General features: G+C 42.4%; 2 protein-coding genes across 5 annotated transcripts in view; both read left to right on the top strand.

The window, feature by feature from the left end:
- The first annotated feature begins 284 nt into the window (after positions 1-284).
- Positions 285-1,154, top strand: LOC100879786 (translation machinery-associated protein 7 homolog). The gene is made up of 2 exons (XM_076532975.1): positions 285-440; positions 779-1,154. Exon 2 carries the CDS (start codon positions 803-805, stop codon positions 995-997), a length of 195 nt encoding a protein of 64 aa, XP_076389090.1. The 5' UTR covers positions 285-440; positions 779-802; the 3' UTR covers positions 998-1,154.
- A 951-nt stretch (positions 1,155-2,105) lies between these two features.
- Positions 2,106-20,482, top strand: part of atos (atos homolog atossa) — a 28,180-nt gene continuing 9,803 nt past the window's right edge. The window contains exon 1 of one of the 4 annotated variants that reach the window (XM_012287403.2): positions 2,106-2,473. Coding sequence is in view for 1 of the 4 variants with exons in the window: in XM_003704139.3 (XP_003704187.3) it covers positions 19,930-19,990 (61 nt within the window). In the remaining 3 variants the exon portion in view is untranslated. Of the gene's footprint in view, positions 2,474-6,560; positions 6,655-15,854; positions 16,019-19,719; positions 19,991-20,482 lie in introns of those variants that run through there. The other 3 variants (XM_076532945.1, XM_076532944.1, XM_003704139.3) reach the window with 3 other exon arrangements.

Genomic DNA, 20,482 nt, shown 5'->3' on the forward strand with positions numbered 1-20,482 from the left:
ATCCAGACTAAAAATGCAAATCGATAAAAATATTGAATCGATCCAAAAATTGCATCATCTAAATTGATCATAAGAGACATTAGAAATAGTTTCGACGGGGAAAAAAATTTCATTTGAAAATGAGAGGGAAATCAGTTTTAACTAGGTTAAGTAACTGTATTGTTATTCATCGCCACCTAGTGAGAATTACAAATCCTCGTTCATAGATGACAGCATATGCATGTTTGTATGGAAATAACGAACGTAGTTACAGCGCCTCCATTTATAGGCAGAAAAATAGAACCATGAATTCTTTTTTAATAGGTGGCAGCACAAGTCCTTTAAAAACTTCATCGTCCACATTCCAACACTTGTCAGTTTATCAAACTGCAAGATTTTGGTATTCTCCATTCTTGCGATAAATTTGTGAAATTATTCAGAAATCTTTAGTGTATCATAAGGTAAAATATAATCGTTAGTATCGCTTAATTGTAGTTAGTACAAGTACTTGAATTTATTTCGTGAAGCATATCTTGCACGTTATTCCCATTTATTTCTAAGAGATTTTCAATATTAATTTACAAATTCGAGCATTTTCCGCTAACGTATAGCTAAAATATACAATATTTTTGAAAAAATGTTGTACGAATCAGTGTTTTGCGCATGATGCAATACTTATAGGTTATGTTTTCACGCAAATTTTGGAGGTTATGTTTCACACCTTTTTTAGCAATTTGAAAGTTAGTAATGTATTCAAAACCAATATTTTTTGTAAAAAAAGTTGGGATTTGATTGGCAGGTAAATTAAGGATATACGTTTAGAATGGCCAGTCGCGAAGGTGGTAAGAAAAAGCCTCTGAAAGCACCTAGAAAGGAACAGAAAGTTTTGGACGACGAAGACGTAGCATTCAAACAAAAGCAGAAGGAACAGCAAAAAGCACTGGCCGAAGCTGCGAAGAAAGCGAGTCAAAGGGGACCTCTCGTTACAGGCGGTATAAAAAAATCTGGAAAAAAATGATCCACACAAGACTGAAGAAACTATCGATCTTCGTGCACACCGTGTTCTTATCAAGGCATGATTTTGATATTATCGATTAGTGTACCATCCGAAATATTTTCGGACCCCTACTCTGCTAAATGGTTAACATTTGTAAATAAAACGTTTATGGATTAAATCACAGCAATATACGTAATTTACAAGCATTTACGTTTTTCCGTTCGGCATAACAATTAAATATGTTCAAGCGATTTAATCGATACGTTTCATAAGTTATACACATACTCGATCTAATCAAATGTCACGTATTAATATTAATAATAGTAAGACATTTAACATATAGTTCCTGACAGTTTTTACTAAGATGTAAGATTTGTACGACCATGAAATTGTTAACTTTCGAGCTTTTTTATTGCTTAACGATACATTTGATCTCATTTAACTGTTAAATAATAAACCGTTACATCAATTAACCTTGACGCCAAAATACTCTGTTCAAAGATTTCAAACGTGTCTAGACGATTCAGTCACAGATATGTCGTATCGACAATAATTGTTGCGAAAGTTCATCGATAAAATACAAAGTAACAGAAGGTACAAAAAAGTGCTATAAACGATGTGCATTAATTCGATCGTTCTGTACTGTTTATTAAATCGTCTAAAAACATACATGTATCCATCGCAGAAACGTGAATTACAGCTGATTGCCATATGATCGACAGTGTCGGCAACCTTTGGGAAAGAAATTCCTCGATCGTTCTATTTCCAATCCTTTTCAACTTATTCGTGACTAAACTTTGTTCATGATATACATTGTAAAAGACGTTAATAACAAGAAATTTAATGTTCGATTTATTCCTTGCAAAACGTTTTTTTAATAAGTTCGTAACATTAAACGGTAAACGAAAGGAAAAAATAGAAACAATCGGTATTCTTGTTCCAAACTTGTTATTCGAAACTCTCGTGTCATTTTGGACGAAGTCTCGATAAAATTTCGTCAAAATGAATAAAAAGAGTAGTTCGGAATTTCACGACGTCTATAATCCATTACTAGAAGCGCGTTTCGCGTTTAGAAATGCATCGACATAAAAGGCATTGTTTGATTTCAGGTAAGCTTTCGTGCATCGTTGCAAAGGGTAGAGAGGTGCAGTTACTTTTATCGAACAAGCGTTGGTGCGCGTGCTTGCTCGCGGAGAACTGTCACTGGCTGGGTCAGTTGGCAACAGACCTTCGAGGTGGTTGGAAGTGTTCGCGTTATTCGTTCGAATATCGGCGAACCCGTTGAACTTCTCTCTCGTCAAATTTTCGACGCGTAACCACGATCGAAATCAGGCAGAATCGTTCCTGCACCGTGACAGAGGGACTTCATTAGGGAGAGACGAATTCGCGAGTGCGCCGATAGTTCGAGAAAACCATGGGGTTCGTCAGGATCATTTGACCCACGGGAACGACTCCAGGCTCGGTGGATCGTGCTACCTCGCGTGATACTTCAAATCGGTGAGTACGAACGATTCTCTTACTCTTTCTTTTTCTTCGCGTGACAGTTGCTTTCCGTCTCTCCCGAGGGAGAGACAGATTCTCCCTCTGTTACTGCTGTGTCCGTCACTGTAAACGCTGTGTACCATAGACAGTGTATGCGCGTGTTTGTGCGTTGGTCACAAAGGGACACCATGTTATTCACCTGCATCACGTACCATATTGCGAACCTTGTGCTTTTTCTCTCTCTCCACCACCCTCAGAGGGTTGTGTTTTAACTACCAGTGAAATGATCGAGCGCGATTTCCTGGCTTGACATGTGTTGGTAACGCGATGGCCACATAGACGGTTTATCGTAGGTGTATTGTATCGCGTGAGAGAAAGAGAGAGCACGTTCGGTTAATGCGTATATCTCTAGATGTGCGGTACCTTGGTCGAGCTCGCTCGATTTTTTCTTATTTCATCACGCATGGAAACCTCAAACAATCGTTAATCATTTAACGAATAAATAATTACGCCTACCTTTTTAATTCGACTCTGTCGGTAGACTAAATATAGAGTAGGAAATTCACGCAGCTGATCGTATCGATGTGTCACTGGAAATCTTCCATACAAAGGGTTAGGATTCAGTTTTGTGTGGGTTGTTAGGTTAGCAAAGCAGCGAGGCTGCTATTTGGCCGTCGTGTTTAATTTACTTTTTTTTACTTTCAAACATCGTGTTTTGCAACGACTGGAAATGAAATATTGTTTATTTATGAATAAAAACGAGACAGGAAATGAGCAAATATGAACAAATCGGGAATGTATGAAATGAAGCAAGAACTTGTAGGTATTACGATATGTCATGACATTTCGATTCTTTACGAGGTTTTCGTTAAACGTTTTATTAGCATTACAAATTTCATTTGAAAAGTCAGATTTATAATACTATTTGGTGCCATCAATCTGTTTATTTATGTTTGCAGGAAATAGTTTGAAGCAGAACGGAAGTCACGTGCATCCATCGTTTAATACGAATGTATATGTATAATTTGAAATCGTCGCGTCGATTTGGCTAGAATTCGAACGTCCTAACCTAGTCGACCATGCGTTGGCACGTTTGACCCGAGTCATTCGAATGTTACAGATCATCGAAACGCTCGCAACGTTGTTTTGCGTCTCGAAATTGTTTCATTGGATCGTCTGTAACGCTTTGAAAGCGTTGCACAACGTATTCCGTCACCAAAAATTGTCGTTCGTCGTTCTTTTATTTAACTTCATCGACTCGTCTCGATCGGTCGCGAAACGATCGTTGCGACGAAACTTACGACGCAGTTGGATGCACACGTGCGTTCGACTCGGTACTTTAACCCTTTCACCGAGGACGCATAATACGTTCATACGAATCAATGGCGTTAATTTCAACCGGTTGAAAAGTTAGTTGCATCGTTGCAGAGTTTGACCTAACGTACAAAACAAATCAATTAACGGACTGACATAAGGTTCGATGTTAGGGTTATCTTTATCGTACAGTTTTCGTGATTTCACAGCGTTTGTGGTACTACGCACCACAACGACGTTTCGTTGCGTCAGACTTTTAAACATCACGAAAGAAACACGTGTGTATTAGATTATAAATTCAGGTTATAATCAATTATACGATTCTTGGTAAGTTTCTCTCTTGCCACAGAATTGCACGCGACAGTAGAAACGGACATGCACGATAAGACACGTTGTTGAAGCTCTAATTGTTTAAGTATACGAACGCGTAATTGTTAATTTTCGAATGTTAGCTTTCAATTTCTAACATCTTGCATAACCGGTAATTAATAGTAATGTTATTCAAACGTTTTATCTCTTTTTTCAGTTATACAATTACATTACATTCGAAGCAGTCAATGTGTTGGTATATGATCGCGATGTTAGAAACGTGAGTAGTACAGTTTGCGGTTGTTCAGCCTCCTACGAGAGAGACTTTTTTTTCAAATCAGTTTTTTCGAGCGCGATTAAAGGAACGATTCGTGAGCAACTTTCTTGACAGTCGATGTAAATAATGCCGAGTGAAGTTGATTAAGCGTTTGGTCGGGGATTTAACGATATTACGTAAATACGATCACGCGTGGTCGTGCCAAATAGTCGGTGGGAATTATCAGCAGCGATCTGTTTAAATCTCATTTAAATCATCGTACTTCGTAAATCACTTCCGAGCGTAGTTAGTGGGGCGTACGCAATGCGGTAACAATGAAAAGCTGGAAATCCTTCTACGTGTTTCAATCGCGGATGAAAATTGCTTGCACACGGTTCTAACGTGTTTTTAATCGTGACTAAATCGCAGAAATCGCTCTAGAAGTTGAAAAGCTATGCAATTTTCTTAACTATCTACCTCCTCGATCGCTTAAGATTGCCACGGGTTAACTCGTCGTGCGTTATATCACGGAGCTTTAGATCGCCACGTGTTGGTTTCCTATGTGTCAGGTTGTACAACTTTTCTTATTCACCGTTTAAACGTCACCGTTTTCTCCGGTTGTAATAAGCGAATTACGGTGGGTATAATGATACGTGTCATATACTTTTACGATCTTTAAACTAGCAGGACGATGATTCAGTAGACTAATCGCACACGCTCGTAAAGTTTTCTCGTATGGCTCCACTTTCTCGGCTGCAAGTAGCACATCCTTCGCGATTCGTGTACGGTTAGCTCTGTTCGCGAGTGCTCAGCGCTCAAGAAAAAAAGTGTACCATTAAAACGGTACACCGGACTGAATAGGGTTTTCCTTCTTAAAAGCTCGCGAAAGAAACGAACGGTCTCGTACGAAGATCCTTCGAACCATTGCCTCGGCGTGTATCGGTTGCCTTATGTAAGCGCGATCCATGCTAGATAGAAGATAACAGTGCACGTGTTATCCGAGAGAGAAGACCATTTACCGCAGCCTCGTTCGAGGGGGACGATGCAGCTCGTACAGCTGCATTGCACCTTGGCCATACACCACGAACTAAAAGTCATTTCGGTATTCATAGCGTACCAGTAGATTATGCGATTTAACGAACCGTAGTTGCAACGAAATCGTGTCGAAGAAACGAAGAAAAGACTTTTCTTTGCCACTCGACGATATAACCGAGACTGCCGCGATGGACAAAACGAATTTAGATTTTCCACGTTTTGTTCTCACAGTTGGGTCGAAGTAGAGCATCGATAATAAGGACCGGTTGTCAAGGTTGATTCGTGATTTTCCGTTCGGATAGACAGAATTCGTTTGCAGAATTTCGTGGAAAATGGGCTTGGCTTGCTGCTCGACTCGATTGCGAAACTCTTCATAATTGTTTCGCCGGTCCGTTTTCTCCGCTTCAGCTAAGCATGTAGCAATGGGAAGAACGTTATACTGTTCTTCCAATTAGACAGACACGATTACGATCGACAGTTTTGCGGAAAATTTTCGAGGAAGCCCATGAATCACGGATATTATGGTTCTTTTTTGATACCACGCATCTCGATAATAATCGGTTTCGCTCACTTTCACCGCGATTTCAAACTGCTTGGCGATAATTATCATTGAATCCTAGAGTCGTGAAAGTCGCGATAAATTACTCGCTGTAATTTCGTCTTGTTGCAAGCTGCGCTTGGCCTGCTTTCGGAAAATAACTTTCCTACATCGTAACATTTTTACTTTTACAAAATTGGAATATCGGATCGACCGTTACATTAGGAACGATAGCAATCTTGAATATTGCAGTTCTGCTTCACGAATGGCTATCAACATTAGAGGGTTGAAACGTCGACGCCACATTTCAACGGCGAGGCGAAAAACTCAGTCGACGTCGCTTTAAATTTATTTCGAGAGACGAACGAATAATTCTCGAGGGTCAAACGTGCAAGAACCTCCGGTAGTCACCTTGAATTTTCTCGAGTGCACGTCGAAAACAGTTTGGTTCAACGTCCTCTCCTCAGGATACAACGCCCCCGTGTTGTTTTGACATAACTCGTCCGTCACGTGTTTTGTCGTCCCATAAATGATCGAGGTAACAAAGCTGGTCTCCGTTTGTATTCGCGGGCAGAACGCGTGTTTCTTTGTCGCGGACGTTGGTAGCCCAATGTTATTGGGTCGTTGACGTCGAAAAAAAGAAGAAATATGGCAAAAATCGTTGGACTGCCGAGAGAAAAGAAACGGTCTTTCTTGTGCCAAGAGTTCGAAGGAAAGGTAGACATTCGCTCGAGGAACAAGAAGGTAGTTGTGCCAAAAATATTCGCTCCTTCTTAATTTTATTTTGAGAGTAGATGTTGGTTTTCCCGCCTTTCTTATTCTCGACTCTGCCAGTTTGCTTTTTCGTTCTTCGGATTTCCAAACGCGTAAAGGGTTCTTAAAGAAATGTCAACTTTGAACTTTAATTCAGAAAACGGAGATAGTTCACCTATCGCGCTTGTAACGAATTTACGGCGACAGTCGATACGTTAATTAGAAATTGAACAGTTGACCGTCCAAACGTGGCGTAGCTAATGATCCGCGTGTGCATGTGCATGCGAGTGCACGTGCAACCGCGGAATTGCATCGGTGTTGGTTGCATAATATACAGGTAACCTAGATTTGCACCCACTGTTTCCCACCCACCGGCCTCATTACCCCTTTGAGATTCTCTTTTCTCTCCACCTGTCCCTCAGCCTCTCCAGAAAACTTTTGTCTCGCGTCAAGACGCTCTTCTTCCTCGTTTCGATGGCGTCCCGGTGCCAGGTTCACTGGACTCGAGAGACATTTCTCCATAATCTCGGTGCAGCTGTTGCTAGAATTTTAGTACGTGCGCGATTCTCGCGATATTCTGAATTTTCCTTTCTTCCGTAAGAGGTAGCGCGAACCCTTTGTAGTCGAAGCGCAACCCCAGCCTCGAGTTTGCACGAGCCTCGCGGCAGCTCATTCGATATCGCGTGCTCGATCGTCGACGCTTCGAAGCTGATAATAAAATACGTACATCCGCATAAAATTCGGAAAGTTTCGACCGAAAGAATAAGTTGACGAACGGAGAATCGGTGGGTGATAGGGTTAAGGGTCGTTTAATTTTCTGAAGCGTCGAGTTAACAATTTTTTCTCGGGTCGAAAACGCGAACGGTTCGTTTGTTTCTGTTGGCCTCGATCTCGTGGAACGCAAGCAAGAGAAAATTTCTCATTTTCATTCGAACGTCCCACGTGTCGGCGAGCGTCTGGCCGATGAATAATTGCGTTGTTTCGAGCCAGCTTACGCCACTTCGCGAACAAATGATAGGCTTCTCGTGCGAGTTCTCTGCACGATATGTTGTATGTACCGGAGCGTGACACACAATGCGGGCTTCCACATTGACGAACGTCTCGACAAGGGAGGAAGGGTATGACGTCAATTTGCTCGAGGGTGGAAAAGGGCTTGGACGAGAATCTTTTTTATTCCCTGCCTACTACCCCCCATCCAACCCACTTCACCTCTTTTTCCAGAGAGTTCGAGTTACATGACTATTTACTAAATGCTACGCCCTACTCGACAACGCACTACTTCGCTCGTACTCGTTTCCTTTTTTCGTCAGCGAGAAATACCGTTCACCCTTCGAATTCAGACCGCTGGAAAAGAGGAAGCAAGAGCTGATAATTAAAATCCCATCGTTAAATTACGGCTCAATTACCCAAACGACTGAACGGGGTCCGAGCGGGATCAATAGAGTTACATAACTACTCGAACTTTTTTATCCTGCTGCGGGTATAGCGATATATTCTAATTATACTCGTAAAATTAGCGATCGAGTGATCGGGAATATTTAAAATCTTACTCTTTGGCAAGATTATTTTAGCCGCATTTTGGTGACGTCGAGCCCGTATGCAGAGATCGTCGATATTAATCGAAGTAGACAGGATACGGTTCAGATAAGAGATACGACAAAATCGCAACGTTGGAAACGGCAGTTTGTACCTGTTTTTTACCTTCAGTACCCACGTGGAGGCCGCGACTATCCAGTTTCACGATGATAATCAACTCTGTAAGAGTACACTGCAATATCGAAATCCGAGACGGCCCCGAACGAGATACAGAGGTGTCGTTTTGGATTCTTTTCGCTACATCCGTTCTGCCTTTGGCACGGGCGTGCGTTCAGGCATCCCGATCCGTGCACTTATCGCTTCGAATATCGTGACTGTCAGTGTGAATTTAAATAGCCTGACAAGTATTATTAACCCTTTAACCATTCGCTGTTAAAATCCCAATTTCGTGCGGCAGCCTCGAGCGGAACAATTTTTCGAGTAACACGTAACGAAGCGAAACTCGTTCCTTTTAACGCTTTTGAAACGAGAAATTTTTCATTGCAAGCACTTCCATTTACAAATGCTTCGCGTTGAAGAAGTTTTAATCCTTCACACGATCGAATTGCATCGAACGTTTGATGCGTCGAATTTGAAGGTCTTCTCGTCAAATAGAACACAGCTAGCCGGGATAGATTCGTCCGTAAACCATGCACCCCTTGTTACTTCGACCAGTCAACCCAGTTTCGTGCTTGTACCGTGCGAAAGTGGAACGTGCCGGGTCAATCTCGAGAAAACTTTCGATTCTTCACTGAAAAGTCCATCAAAAATGTTTACGAATATCCCGAAATTTCCTTCTTATCCTCTCTCGTCGCACCGGTGGATCGAATAGAGCAATGTTTCTTCGTGGAAACGAGCGATGGAACCGAATCGAAAGAAAAGAGAGTAGAACGAAACACGAGGCAGAAGCTCGCAACACGGCTTTTCACGATTTTCGTTCTTACGAGCCTACCGGAAGCGCAAGTTTATTTTTGGGCGGCGTTGGAAGCGCTCTTTTGGCAGTACGATCGCGGATAAAATCAAAAGGTATATACGCAAGTTGCGGTGTATTTCTAGCGATACCGTCGACCTATCAAACGTCCGCCGTCTAATCGGTTAAACACGGTTGGCCCTCCGATTTCGGATTGGTAGAAAAAACAGGATGTCGGGAGAAACCGGACGAACCGACTGAACGACCAATCACGAAACGATTATGGGGCGCGTGTACGGTACGAAACAACATCGTATAATTTCTTTTAATCGCGTGTTATTGACGATGCAACTTACATGCACCTTCTTCGCGTTCATTTACATAATAGTCGGTTGCGTTATGCGTAGGTACGTTCATTTTCAATTTTCGACTTCGATCACGGTTATAAGATGTATCTAGTGAAATGTATGATTACCCGACAAACATTGCAATTATTTTCTCTTAGCTTCTCGTTTAATTCTAGCGAAAGCAGTGTGCACGAATCGTGTCTTATTTTTTAACGGAAAAAGGAACGGCTCGAGATAAGTTTCGAATTATATTTGCGTTTCCGTAGCTTCTGAAAACGGTTTTAAAGTGTCGAAACGACGCACCACGAGAGCAGGGTGCGGTTTCACGAGTTAGCAACAGTCGACTGGTCGTCTACGATATCGGTACACCGTACCGCACGCTGACACGTGTATGCACCGTTGCACTCGTATAAGCACATTATGCAATCGCGTGCGCCGATTTTACGCGCAATTCGCAAGTTCTATCGTTGTCCAACGCGGAAGTCGAGATCGAGCGTCGCCCTCCTCGATAGATCCACGAGGATCGATAGATGTCCACGTGATCGAGATATCGCGTGTACTTTCTTCCGCATCGATTTAAACTCCTCTTATCATCTTACGCACTTTATACGCAGTTATTTGACGTTTTAAATCGCAGCGTGTCGTCACCTTGTCATCGATGATCGACTTGATTTAATCCGCATCCATATACGTCGATGGATCTAACGAGTAGCTCATCGAGAATCGTAATTAAGTTATACAACGCTGTGCGCAATAATCGATGCCACGAGCATACGCGCGGAAGGGAATTGCAAGTTCAAGGCAGCTTTGTCGCATTTCATCTTTTACCTACAAAGATATTAAATAACGTCGCTGTCGTTGATCAATTAGTTAGAAAATAATCTGCACGGACACAAGATCCCACTCTGCGTCGAATTATTCAAGAGCAGCCGAAAATAGGTTGACCACTTGTAGCGTTCGAAATGCGAGGTTACTTCCATCGAGAGTCGCGATCGAAATGGCTTTCGTTCGCGAACTCTGTTCGAATCCAAAGGTTGTTCCTCGTTTCGATAACGAATTGTAGCGTTGTTTTCGACACATAGTCCCTGATTCGTAGCGGTTCACGAGTGCCTACTTATTGTTAGACGGGTCCCGTAATTCGTAACACCTGGCTCGGGTGAAAGGACCCCAAACGAGAAAGGATCGCTTGTTACTTACGGAGAGTATTACCCAAGTGTCTGGTACCGATTTTGTTCTCGTTGGTACCCGACATTCTTTTTATTCGTTTCCATTCGTTCTGCGCTTCGAAAAGAGACAGTTTTCGTTTCGCAAATGAGCGGTGGCGGGTTTTGCAACGAAGCTTTTAATATTAAAAGAAGCGAACGTTGTGCAAGCGAATATAACGATTCAGCAATTTTCCATCGACTGGCAGCGGTTGAAAGTTGTTGCGTTTCGACCGAGTAACTAATGGAACTTGTTACTCGAGAGGAAAAGGTTCGGTTAAAATGGGACCTGCGAAGGATTTTCGTGCACTTGTACGAAAAGCGTACGGTACACGATTCGAGCACCTGGCCAAAGTGAAAGGACACAAGTACAAACGTCACGAACGTGCCGCAATATCGTGACGATTAGCGTTGGCACGATACCAGCTGGAATGTCAAGCTTATAAAGCGACTTTTGGTGGCCATTTCTAGCAGCTGTAGCTTTGATCGAAGTAACCTCGCGCCTCGATTTCAAGGACTGCTCGCTCCAGAACGTCGTAGCAAAAATGCATCGCTACCGTTTTCAAGTACCTTCTTCCACGAAAGAGAGGGACAGACAGGTCGTTGGGTTGCTAAGTGAAAGTATAATTTGCCCTAGAGATAGTCGACACAGTCATCCGACGATAAGATAAAAGCCCCTTCGATTACCGGTGACCTCGTATACTTTTGCTTCGAGCCAAGGTAACGTTAGAGGCAATATTAGGTTGCGTAAAATTCTATCCGATAACGAAGATGTGACCGGAATCGTTTTTTTCTCGATGCTTTGTTCGTTCTTCGTTAACGACAATGTATTGAACGATCGAAGGTCCTAACTTGGTCGTAGTAATTACTTTATCTCAAGGACGTACTAAACTTACAATTAATTGCAGCCAGCACAATTCTTTTCATACTCGATCGAGAAGAGTTTTTTTTCCCTAGGATTATGAGCTCATCGAATAGGGTTGGTAGCCGTAATTCACAATGAAGTATTCGAATGCAAGAATCGTTCGGCATTGTGCTTTCTACCGAAAATAGTCTCATGGTCAAAGGGTTAGTCGACGGTCTTTGTTCCCTTGTCGGGAAGCAGTCGCGAATCGAGCCATATGGCACGAGAGAAACGAGCCATTTTCGTTCCAACCTGGAAATAGACTGTCGATATTTCGCACGTGCGCTCGCCGAGCTCTCGCGGCGTCTGCTAACGCGAGGAGAGCGCGCATGTGCAGACAACCGATCAGCTGTTCGACGCCATCTTTTACTCCCAGCTGAGGGCTCGACGCTACGCTCAGCTGACCTCGCCGCTGATACAAGCCCCCAGTACCGGCCACCTCCGTACCTATCAGGGCCCCTGCGGGTTCTTCCACAGATCAACGGAATTACTTTTATGAAACCTAACTTCCAATATTTACAGATATCTCTTCTAACATCTTTTCACTCTTCTTTTTAATTTACTAACGACGTCTGGTCACCGGAGATCAGAATTATACAAAATAATAACAAGTATCTTTGCTTCTTGAAAAATGTAGCCATCGAACGCTTCTCAACTCGTTTCCACGAATCTTGGTAAAAATCGTAGCGAATCACAGCTTCAAAGATAAACGTAAACGTTAGCCTCAAACAGTTACAGCAATTTAAAAGTCATCAATCTTTGGATCGTAAAATGGCTGTTTTATCGCGAACGCTCAAGTACTGCGCGTATCGCCGTGTACTCTCGAAGGGTAGAACGAAAGGAAAAGATCAACCGTGAATTTCTTCGTGCGTCGGCAACGTATAAATTATGTTTCATTGAAACAAAAGCAGTCACACGATTGCAAAACTACAGTAGTTTCGTTCCACATCGTTGACAGTGGAAATGCCTGTTTTTGATCCGACACTGTTTTCTACCTGTATAGGAGACAAAGAGGCCTCGAGCAGGTAAACCAGGCTGTAGGATGCAAGAAAGAGAGAAACGACATATACGAGTTCAGTCAATAAGCGGACGCGTGTACGAGAAGTTACTATCCGGTCGATAAACATTAGCCTTGACACGATATCCAGAGGACCCAGAAGACTCTTTCACCTCGACTCTTTTACACGAACCCGAGCTCTTACCGGTGATGTTTCTTTTAGCAGGTTTGCAGGAGAACCGCTGCGTTTCCGAGTGCACGTGCAATTGCAGTCGGATGATCTTTTCGAAGCTACTTTAACATTTTCACAGTCTCGTAATTTCATGGTTATTGTTATATTTAACGGATTATTAATAGAATAGCCTTGCAAAATTTTATGGAATATACGCTGTAATCCATTAAACGAACGTTTCAACGTCGACGCGATATTATCGGAATAAAAGGAAAGGGAAATCGTTAGCATTGCCTGTCGACAAGAGAATTAGAGCTAGAAAAGTGATCGAACGTCGCGTTTGATCGTAGTTAACCGCGTTATGTAAACGGGAATCTGGTACAAACGGAAGCTTGAGGTTTCCCAGTAGTATCCACTCTCACTGTTCGATTATGTCACTTTGCTTCAATTTTTCATCGTTTCAAATCCGAGACGATCAGAGGAGGCATCGATGAAGTTCGCGCGAAGAACTATTAACATCTCGATAATTTTCTGCTCGATCTTAAAAATTGTCCGAATAGGCGTTCCGATTCGAAGTGGCACGAGCCACGAGAGTCTGCTATGTCCACCGTGTTTCTGGAAATAGAAATAGAAGCGTGCTCAGGAGGTTGCTTCAGATACTCGAATCAGCAGCGGTGGACGTCTTGGTTTAGACGTTGCTACTTCCTTTCCTAACCGCGCTCGTATCACGACGTTTTCGGTCGTAACACGATCCGCGTTTCGTGTTCTTTTCGATTTCGAACTTATCGACGTTCCGTGCTCTCGATTCGACGTACTTTCTACGAGTTGCATTCCTGTCGCGATCAACCAAATTTAGCGAACAGCAAATCTTTTATTTTCTTTTTTTCTTCTCGCGCTACCGCGAGGCGTTTGCACGAAAAGCCTCTTTCTCTCGAGTTATAAATACATCCTAAGAGTACTAATATTGACGGCAGCACGATAACGAATAAAGAAAATGCAATCTTCATCTGGGAGATGTTATTACAGGCAACGGCGGCCTTCGTTCGCCGCAATTGCAAACAGTGGAAAGGTTGAGATACCGTCGGATCAAAGTACAATGCACTCGTGAATACTCGGTAGGGTGAATTAAAGCTAAATCGAACCACGAAGAAGAGCGTTTCTTTGTCCGAAGATCGACGATCGATTCGATCGAGCAACAGAACTTCGACCCAAAAAGTTTCTTGGAAAACCCGAGGATTACGCGTTGTTTGGAGAACTAATGGTAACGATAGTTTAACATCCACCTTGCGAATGACTTTCTATTTCCAGAAGCGTTAAAGGGGCTCGGGTGTGCAGCTGTTGCACACACCGAGTCATGTATATTAAACAGCCGCGAGTGAAATCTCGGCTGAAAAAGCAAACGGTCGGCCATCGTGGTTGTTGATGACCCTAAACCGACACCGGATCAGAAATCCTGCACACCGACGAGTCCAACCAAAAACTGTCTGACCAGCTCGATGTATTTCGTTCTCTTTCCTTAACGTCGCTTTACAATCGTCGAAACACGGTTGCTGGAGACCGATGTCTTTGGTATTGGTTCATTTCAGACCCACACACTATCCGTATGTTCAATGTGGCTCATAAACTGTATAACGAGGGACAAGCATTAAACGTTTGATCATTCTGACAGCGAGGATATATTGTTCACTGTAAAAGTTTTGTCGCATTGCAATAAGTCTTTGCATAACTCATCGTCAATTTCGATGGAGACAGTAAATGCGAGGAACTAAACAGTGAAAGCCTTAAAATACTGTTTGCAAGAATTATGGAAAACCCAAATGTTCCGTTAATTCCGTATCCATCGTCGAAGAGATATTTCACCTGGAGAGAAGTATTTTGGGTACCTTGTTCAAACAATGCTACGCAAACTCGGTTACGACAAAAGCAGAATCGTTATCTGAACAAGGACGTTCGCTTATCGCAAATACCTTCGGTACATCCGATTTACGGATCTTGTTAATCGCTCCAACCATTGCCAATTGTTTCATTAATATCTAGCTTTTGCTCAATTGGTATCTATGAATAGGAATACTTTTTTGATTATCCTGTTGCAAAGCTTGGAAGTTCTGCGGAGCGATGCACAGTGACAGAGAAACAGCGGATTTACAAAATAGTGTCAGAAAATTGTAAATCGGTCTTCTGCAAACTTATAAACTAGTTACAATGTTGTTCGCGTTACGTCTCGATGTATCTCTGCACGATCATTACGCAAAAGTTTGATGCAGGCTATCGTCTCCTCGCGCAACGATAACATAAATTAGAAGCCACCACGTTCGCATTTACGTTTTCTCTTTTCACCGGAAGATAAATTCCTGGTGTTCGAGCTCTTGTGCAATACAACTACATTTTTGCAACGTCATTTTATTCGTCGCGCGACTTTCGTCGTATTAATCGATCGTCTTCGTTAACGTTTTGATATGGCTGTGTTAAATCAGTTAATCTCTTATTAGCTTGAAAATTGCGGCGAATTTTAGGAAAGTTATAAAGCGCAATATGATGACTGTTCTTGCGTGAGTCATAAATCGTCAAGTGTTAAAAATCGAAGGACAGTCCCAAGACCAAAATCCAAATTTATGTTGCAGAGGAATAATCAAGAGGTTACGAATACGACCAAGAAATCTTGGAGCGAATGTTTGACGAGTACATTTCCATCTTCCGTTTAAATATGAATAATATTTACGAAACCGTATTCGTTCCAAGAAGATTAAAAAGTGCAGCCCCTTTTTATGAGAAATAATGGGTCAAAGAATAGACTGTCAACGAGTAGCGTTCGTTTACATTGATTGCATCCCGGTACAGGGAACAGCTCAGCCCTAAGGACGTACTAACCGTTCAGGAAACCTAGAACCCGTTGTACCGGACTATCATTTTGTTTTCTTTCCTCACGTGCACAGAACGCAAGAAGCCTCTGCCGCGGACGTGACACAATAACAAATTTAAAGGGACTATCAAAAATCTTGAAAGTTATCTCTCGTTCAAATTAAAAAAAAGAAGATAAAACATTTTACTGTGACAGTAAATTAATTTGATCGATTTTTGACACGATGTAAAATGTGTACAAATAGGTTGCAGATGTTGTGTTTCTTGGACTTGCCGATATCGACGTAAATCTTATCGATAACGATTGTACTGTTCCTCGTCGGAGAGTTTGAAAGAAGGTAAATACGGCGATGTGCATCGACTCGATAAGCGAAAACGAAGAAATATAGGTAAGTAATATATACAAGACAAGATACGTAATAAAGCCTTGTACACAGTGACTGTTTCCGTGATTAATCAGCGAGCAAAAGATTTCTCCGTTTTTGCACGCGTAATCAGAATCTCCTTGTCGTTGGTCGAGGTTTCTTGATGCTGATAGGGGTCTTGAACCTCGACGGCAGTAATTTTCCCCAAAAGAAACGGGGGTGGGACGACCTCGTCTAGACGCATGAACCAACGACCCTTCGAAGAACGGAGGGAGGACAGAAAGCTCTCTGGATGATAACGATTCGGAATCAGTCGAAGCTCGAGCAATGTTCAGAGCGTTTCAGCAGATCATCGATAGATTAATGAATATGCAGAAGAAAGAAAATATTATCGCGGTTAATGGAATTAACAGGCTGCGTCTGGAAGCCGTGTAATACTGTTAATGCGTTTACAGGAGCGCGTTTCAACTGCAAATTTCACGCTTCGTTGTCTCGTGTATGCAGAAGTTAAGGCTCGCTTCGTCTGACCGTCTTTTGTTACGAAATTCGATGGAGTAGAAATTATTCGCGACGACACGTTTTGAATCATTATTCATTGAACAAATTTTAAACCTTCGACGATTTCCAACGAGTACCACCATGAAAACGCAAAGTCCGTCGTTTATCGTCTTCTGCAGAACCAATGCATAAAGTTTCGCTAGTGTCTTTTGTATTGCGGACTCGCTCGATAATCTTTATCAAGCCACAACAATATTGGTCCATCTTCGTTCGCCTTGTAGTTCACCGCTGCGTATGTGTATACGCGATGGCCGCGAGCTTGAGCTGCTCGGGGCAATTCCGACTATAATAGACGGCATGTGGATCGTGATAATTGATAGTCGTTTAGTGACTAATTCTGGCTATCTGTTTGTTGGCTGACTGCCTTGCAAAAGTTTCCACGATCAGGAACGACACACGGAACTCTTCCGTTCACCGCGGAATCATTATTAGTCATTGTGGTTCTCAAAGGTTCGTTCTTTCGCGTTTCTGTTCCTTTCGGACTAAAAATTTGGAATACCACGACCGATTCGAGGAAATGTCTGGAATGTTGTAAACGTAAAGATCGAATATGGATATCGTTTGTTTTCGAAAATTTCTGTACAGAGGGTTACGAGTAATCTGACTCGCGTTCGATCAAAAACAGGAATCGCAGGGATCCGTGAAAGTAAGTCTGTCCAAATAATTTCTCGATAGCTTGTTTACTGCTTGGTGGATAACAGCGGCGCCAACGGGCCGGTTGTTTTTCTCAGCTGGACCAGCCGGTGCATTCACACTGTGCTGCACCAGAAGCGCATCGCCCTTTCCGTCGGCGTCCCTCGACGTCCCTCGAACGTCCCTCGACGTCGCCACATGCCTGTACCTTGGTCGACTTCAGCCTTTCATCCTCGTATCCCGGTCCCTACCCTTTCAGCTTTACGAAGGTCTTCTCTGGAGCTTCGAACACCAATGAACTCGAAACGCTTCTCGATATTGCTTTGATTGTAACGATGAAAGTCTTGCCACTTTAAAGCTGCTCATTCACTTCATGGAACATCGAAAATTATGATACCCTCCTATTAACTACTCGAATAAGTTAACTGTGAAACTGCTTGCTCGATAATAGTAATACTTTTTAATTTCTTTTCGTTCGTTTACCTTCGATTTTTATCTTCGTAAGGTTATATCTGTGTTCGCAAATTGTACTCGTTGCGTGCGCGGATTTAGAATAACTAATTAGAAGGGGAAACTTTGACAGTATCTGGCACTAACAAGATTTAAGCAACGGCTTATCGGCTGTTCCAGACTACCGTACGACGCGATTAGAAGCGGTATAAAGAAATTTTTTGTCGCGAACTTCAGCTCTGATAACATTCAGGACAACCGATATTTATTTCTCCAAGGATCAGAATGCGAGAGAATCTGTTATTCGTTATCTCGATTTACTCGTGATTCTTGCATATTCTTTTATACGTACAATTTACCATTCAAAGAAATGGTAAGACGAGAAGCTTATAACGATTATCTAACTACAGAATGTTAATGGTATTACGATAAAGACTTAGCAGTCTAAAGAGCAGATTTCTGTAAATATTGCTGAGATACGACGAATAGCATCGTTGATAAATTGTTAAACGTTTGTCAGAATATGTTAAAGCGGCGGTTGCCTCTTAATCCTGATAACGACTCTCAAAGGACTTCGCCAAGGGTTGAACTTTTTGCGCATGACACCCGAGTACGATCACCCTCGTGGAACCCCACAAGCACTCCTTTGCGTTCAAACCCTCGACACACGTGAAAGACCTTCTCTACGCGTATGTTCAAATGTATGAGAGAGCCAGTGCCGCGCACTTCTTTATTCAAATTCTCCATCGCGTTCACACGAGTCGCACTGACTCCGAGATGAAAAGTCAATCTCTCGAATCAAAGCTCACTTTCGAGTTTGAGTGTGTTCCAAAGTCTCCTAAGTAGTTCGTGACAGCTCGTTTTCGGCTTTGAGTGTAGTCTGATCGTTTTTTCGCTCTTTCTTAAACGCGAAGTTACAAAAAATAAGAAGCTGCCTTTGGTGGAAGTTTATAAAGTGTCTGTGGGATACAGAAATGTCTCGAACAGTCTGAAGATCTGCTTGTAAAATCTACCAACTTTTTGATTCTTGAGTACACAGTGCAATCTTATCGATTTATAAAACAAATATAATCAAATCACGAAAGATTAGAAATCGTCGCAGATGTTCGGAAAAGTTAATGGATTGACCGTTACAGTGAAAATAGACACGTATAGTCAGACACGACGTAATCGTTATTAAAAAGATATGAAACATAATGACGTTCGATCTCCCATCGACAAAGCAAGTACAGCAGAAATCTCGGTCTCTGTTCGAATCGTGAAAAAAGGTTGGGAAGAGTTAACACGCTGATTATCACAGTGAAAATAGACATGTGTAGTCAGACACGATACAATCTCTGTCATAAAGGACATGATTCAACGCAGCTTGCGGCATGCTATTATTAGCGAAATATTAACGACATTCGAGCCTCTTTCCTGTTCTCAATTATTCAATTGTCAGAAAATTTGAAGGAATCTCGAGGTATTCGGTTCTCGGTACGGACGCGTTTCCAGACGTTTCCCTTTGTGTCGCGTTTGGGACTACCAGAAACGTTCCTGGAAGCTGAGCGAATTTTCCAGCGAAGAACTTAGATAGAATTTCCAAGTAAATCTTGGCGTTTTCCATCGAGAAGCGTGCGTTTGTGTCGTTCGAACGTTGAAACGCTCGGTGAAAAGCAGCGAGGAAGCCAATCCGGTTGGTCGCTTTCGCCGCATATGGCGGCGGGCAAAGTTATAAATAATGCCCATCGCCCTCCTGCGTATTCACCTTTACATAATGACCGACTGAAGACGGACGACCGAATCTCGGATCGTATGTCGTGAAAAGAAACGAGAAAAAACCCTATGAAAGCTTGCGTGACGATCATAATATCTGCTCAGGCGATATCTGGATACCCTGCAAGTGCAATTTTCAGCTTCTACGAGTTTCGGTCACCTTCCTCTGCATATTTCCAGGATTCGATCACCTTCGTTATCCTTCGATGAATCGAGCGCCTAGGGATCGCTCGTGGAAGATTTTTCGATACATGTTCTTAGGAAAAATATGACGTGTAGCTCTGCGCGTAACGAAGAGGTTCGCTTTCGTTTGTCGTAACTCACGAAGAAACGGTAAGGAAGGATACGATGACGTGCGTCGATTTCCTTCGCGAACGTGATAGATCCGGAGAGCAAAGTTCGTTTCTTCGACAAAGATATCGCGAAAAAGGTGTGCTCGTGGCTGGTTCGAAGCATGAACCGCGTGTTTAAGATCAACGATAGCGGTACTCGTGCGCGAATCGTTCCAGTTTTCATTCCCCGGAGAGCAGGTCTCGAAAATGTCGACGATCCTGTTGCAGTGCGTTGGACATTGCTTCCACAGAAGGAGAATGCGTACAGGTTCGTGTCCGTGCTAGTTTCCAACGAAAAAGCTTGTTTCTAGAACGCACTCGGCAGGTTTTCTAAGCGTTCAGACGCTTTGTACCAAAGTGGATCACAAGTACCTTTTGCTGTTCAGACGTTAGGAAAAATACTCGATAGGATCGCCAGCATAGGTTTTCATTTTGTCTAGCATAATTATAATTTTAAACATTCGAGATTAGGATCTTACATTAACTCACGCGTATCTTTGCGTGAGATTAATATGTATTTATACGCAAGCTTATTAATTATTAAACAATATGGAAAAATTGAATATGTATTTGTAATCTAAGTTCAGGTGTAAAGTATGATACACCTTTCTTAGAATTTTAAAGTACGTGAACGGATATGTGAGTCACTGTACTATAGAGCACCATTCTATTCTAATATGTGGACTGTTCGTTCTTTACGAAGTGAGAGGAGGTTTTGGAATAAGAGAATAACTCTGTCATCTCGTTCTTCTCTTGAACT

The sequence above is a fragment of the Megachile rotundata genome, chromosome 6, assembly GCF_050947335.1.
Source record: "Megachile rotundata isolate GNS110a chromosome 6, iyMegRotu1, whole genome shotgun sequence".
Lineage (NCBI taxonomy): Eukaryota > Metazoa > Arthropoda > Insecta > Hymenoptera > Megachilidae > Megachile > Megachile rotundata.

Excerpts from the sequence above, each read along its gene's own strand:
- LOC100879786 (XM_076532975.1), top strand. The coding sequence starts at position 803 with ATGGCCAGTCGCGAAGGTGGTAAGAAAAAGCCTCTGAAAGCACCTAGA.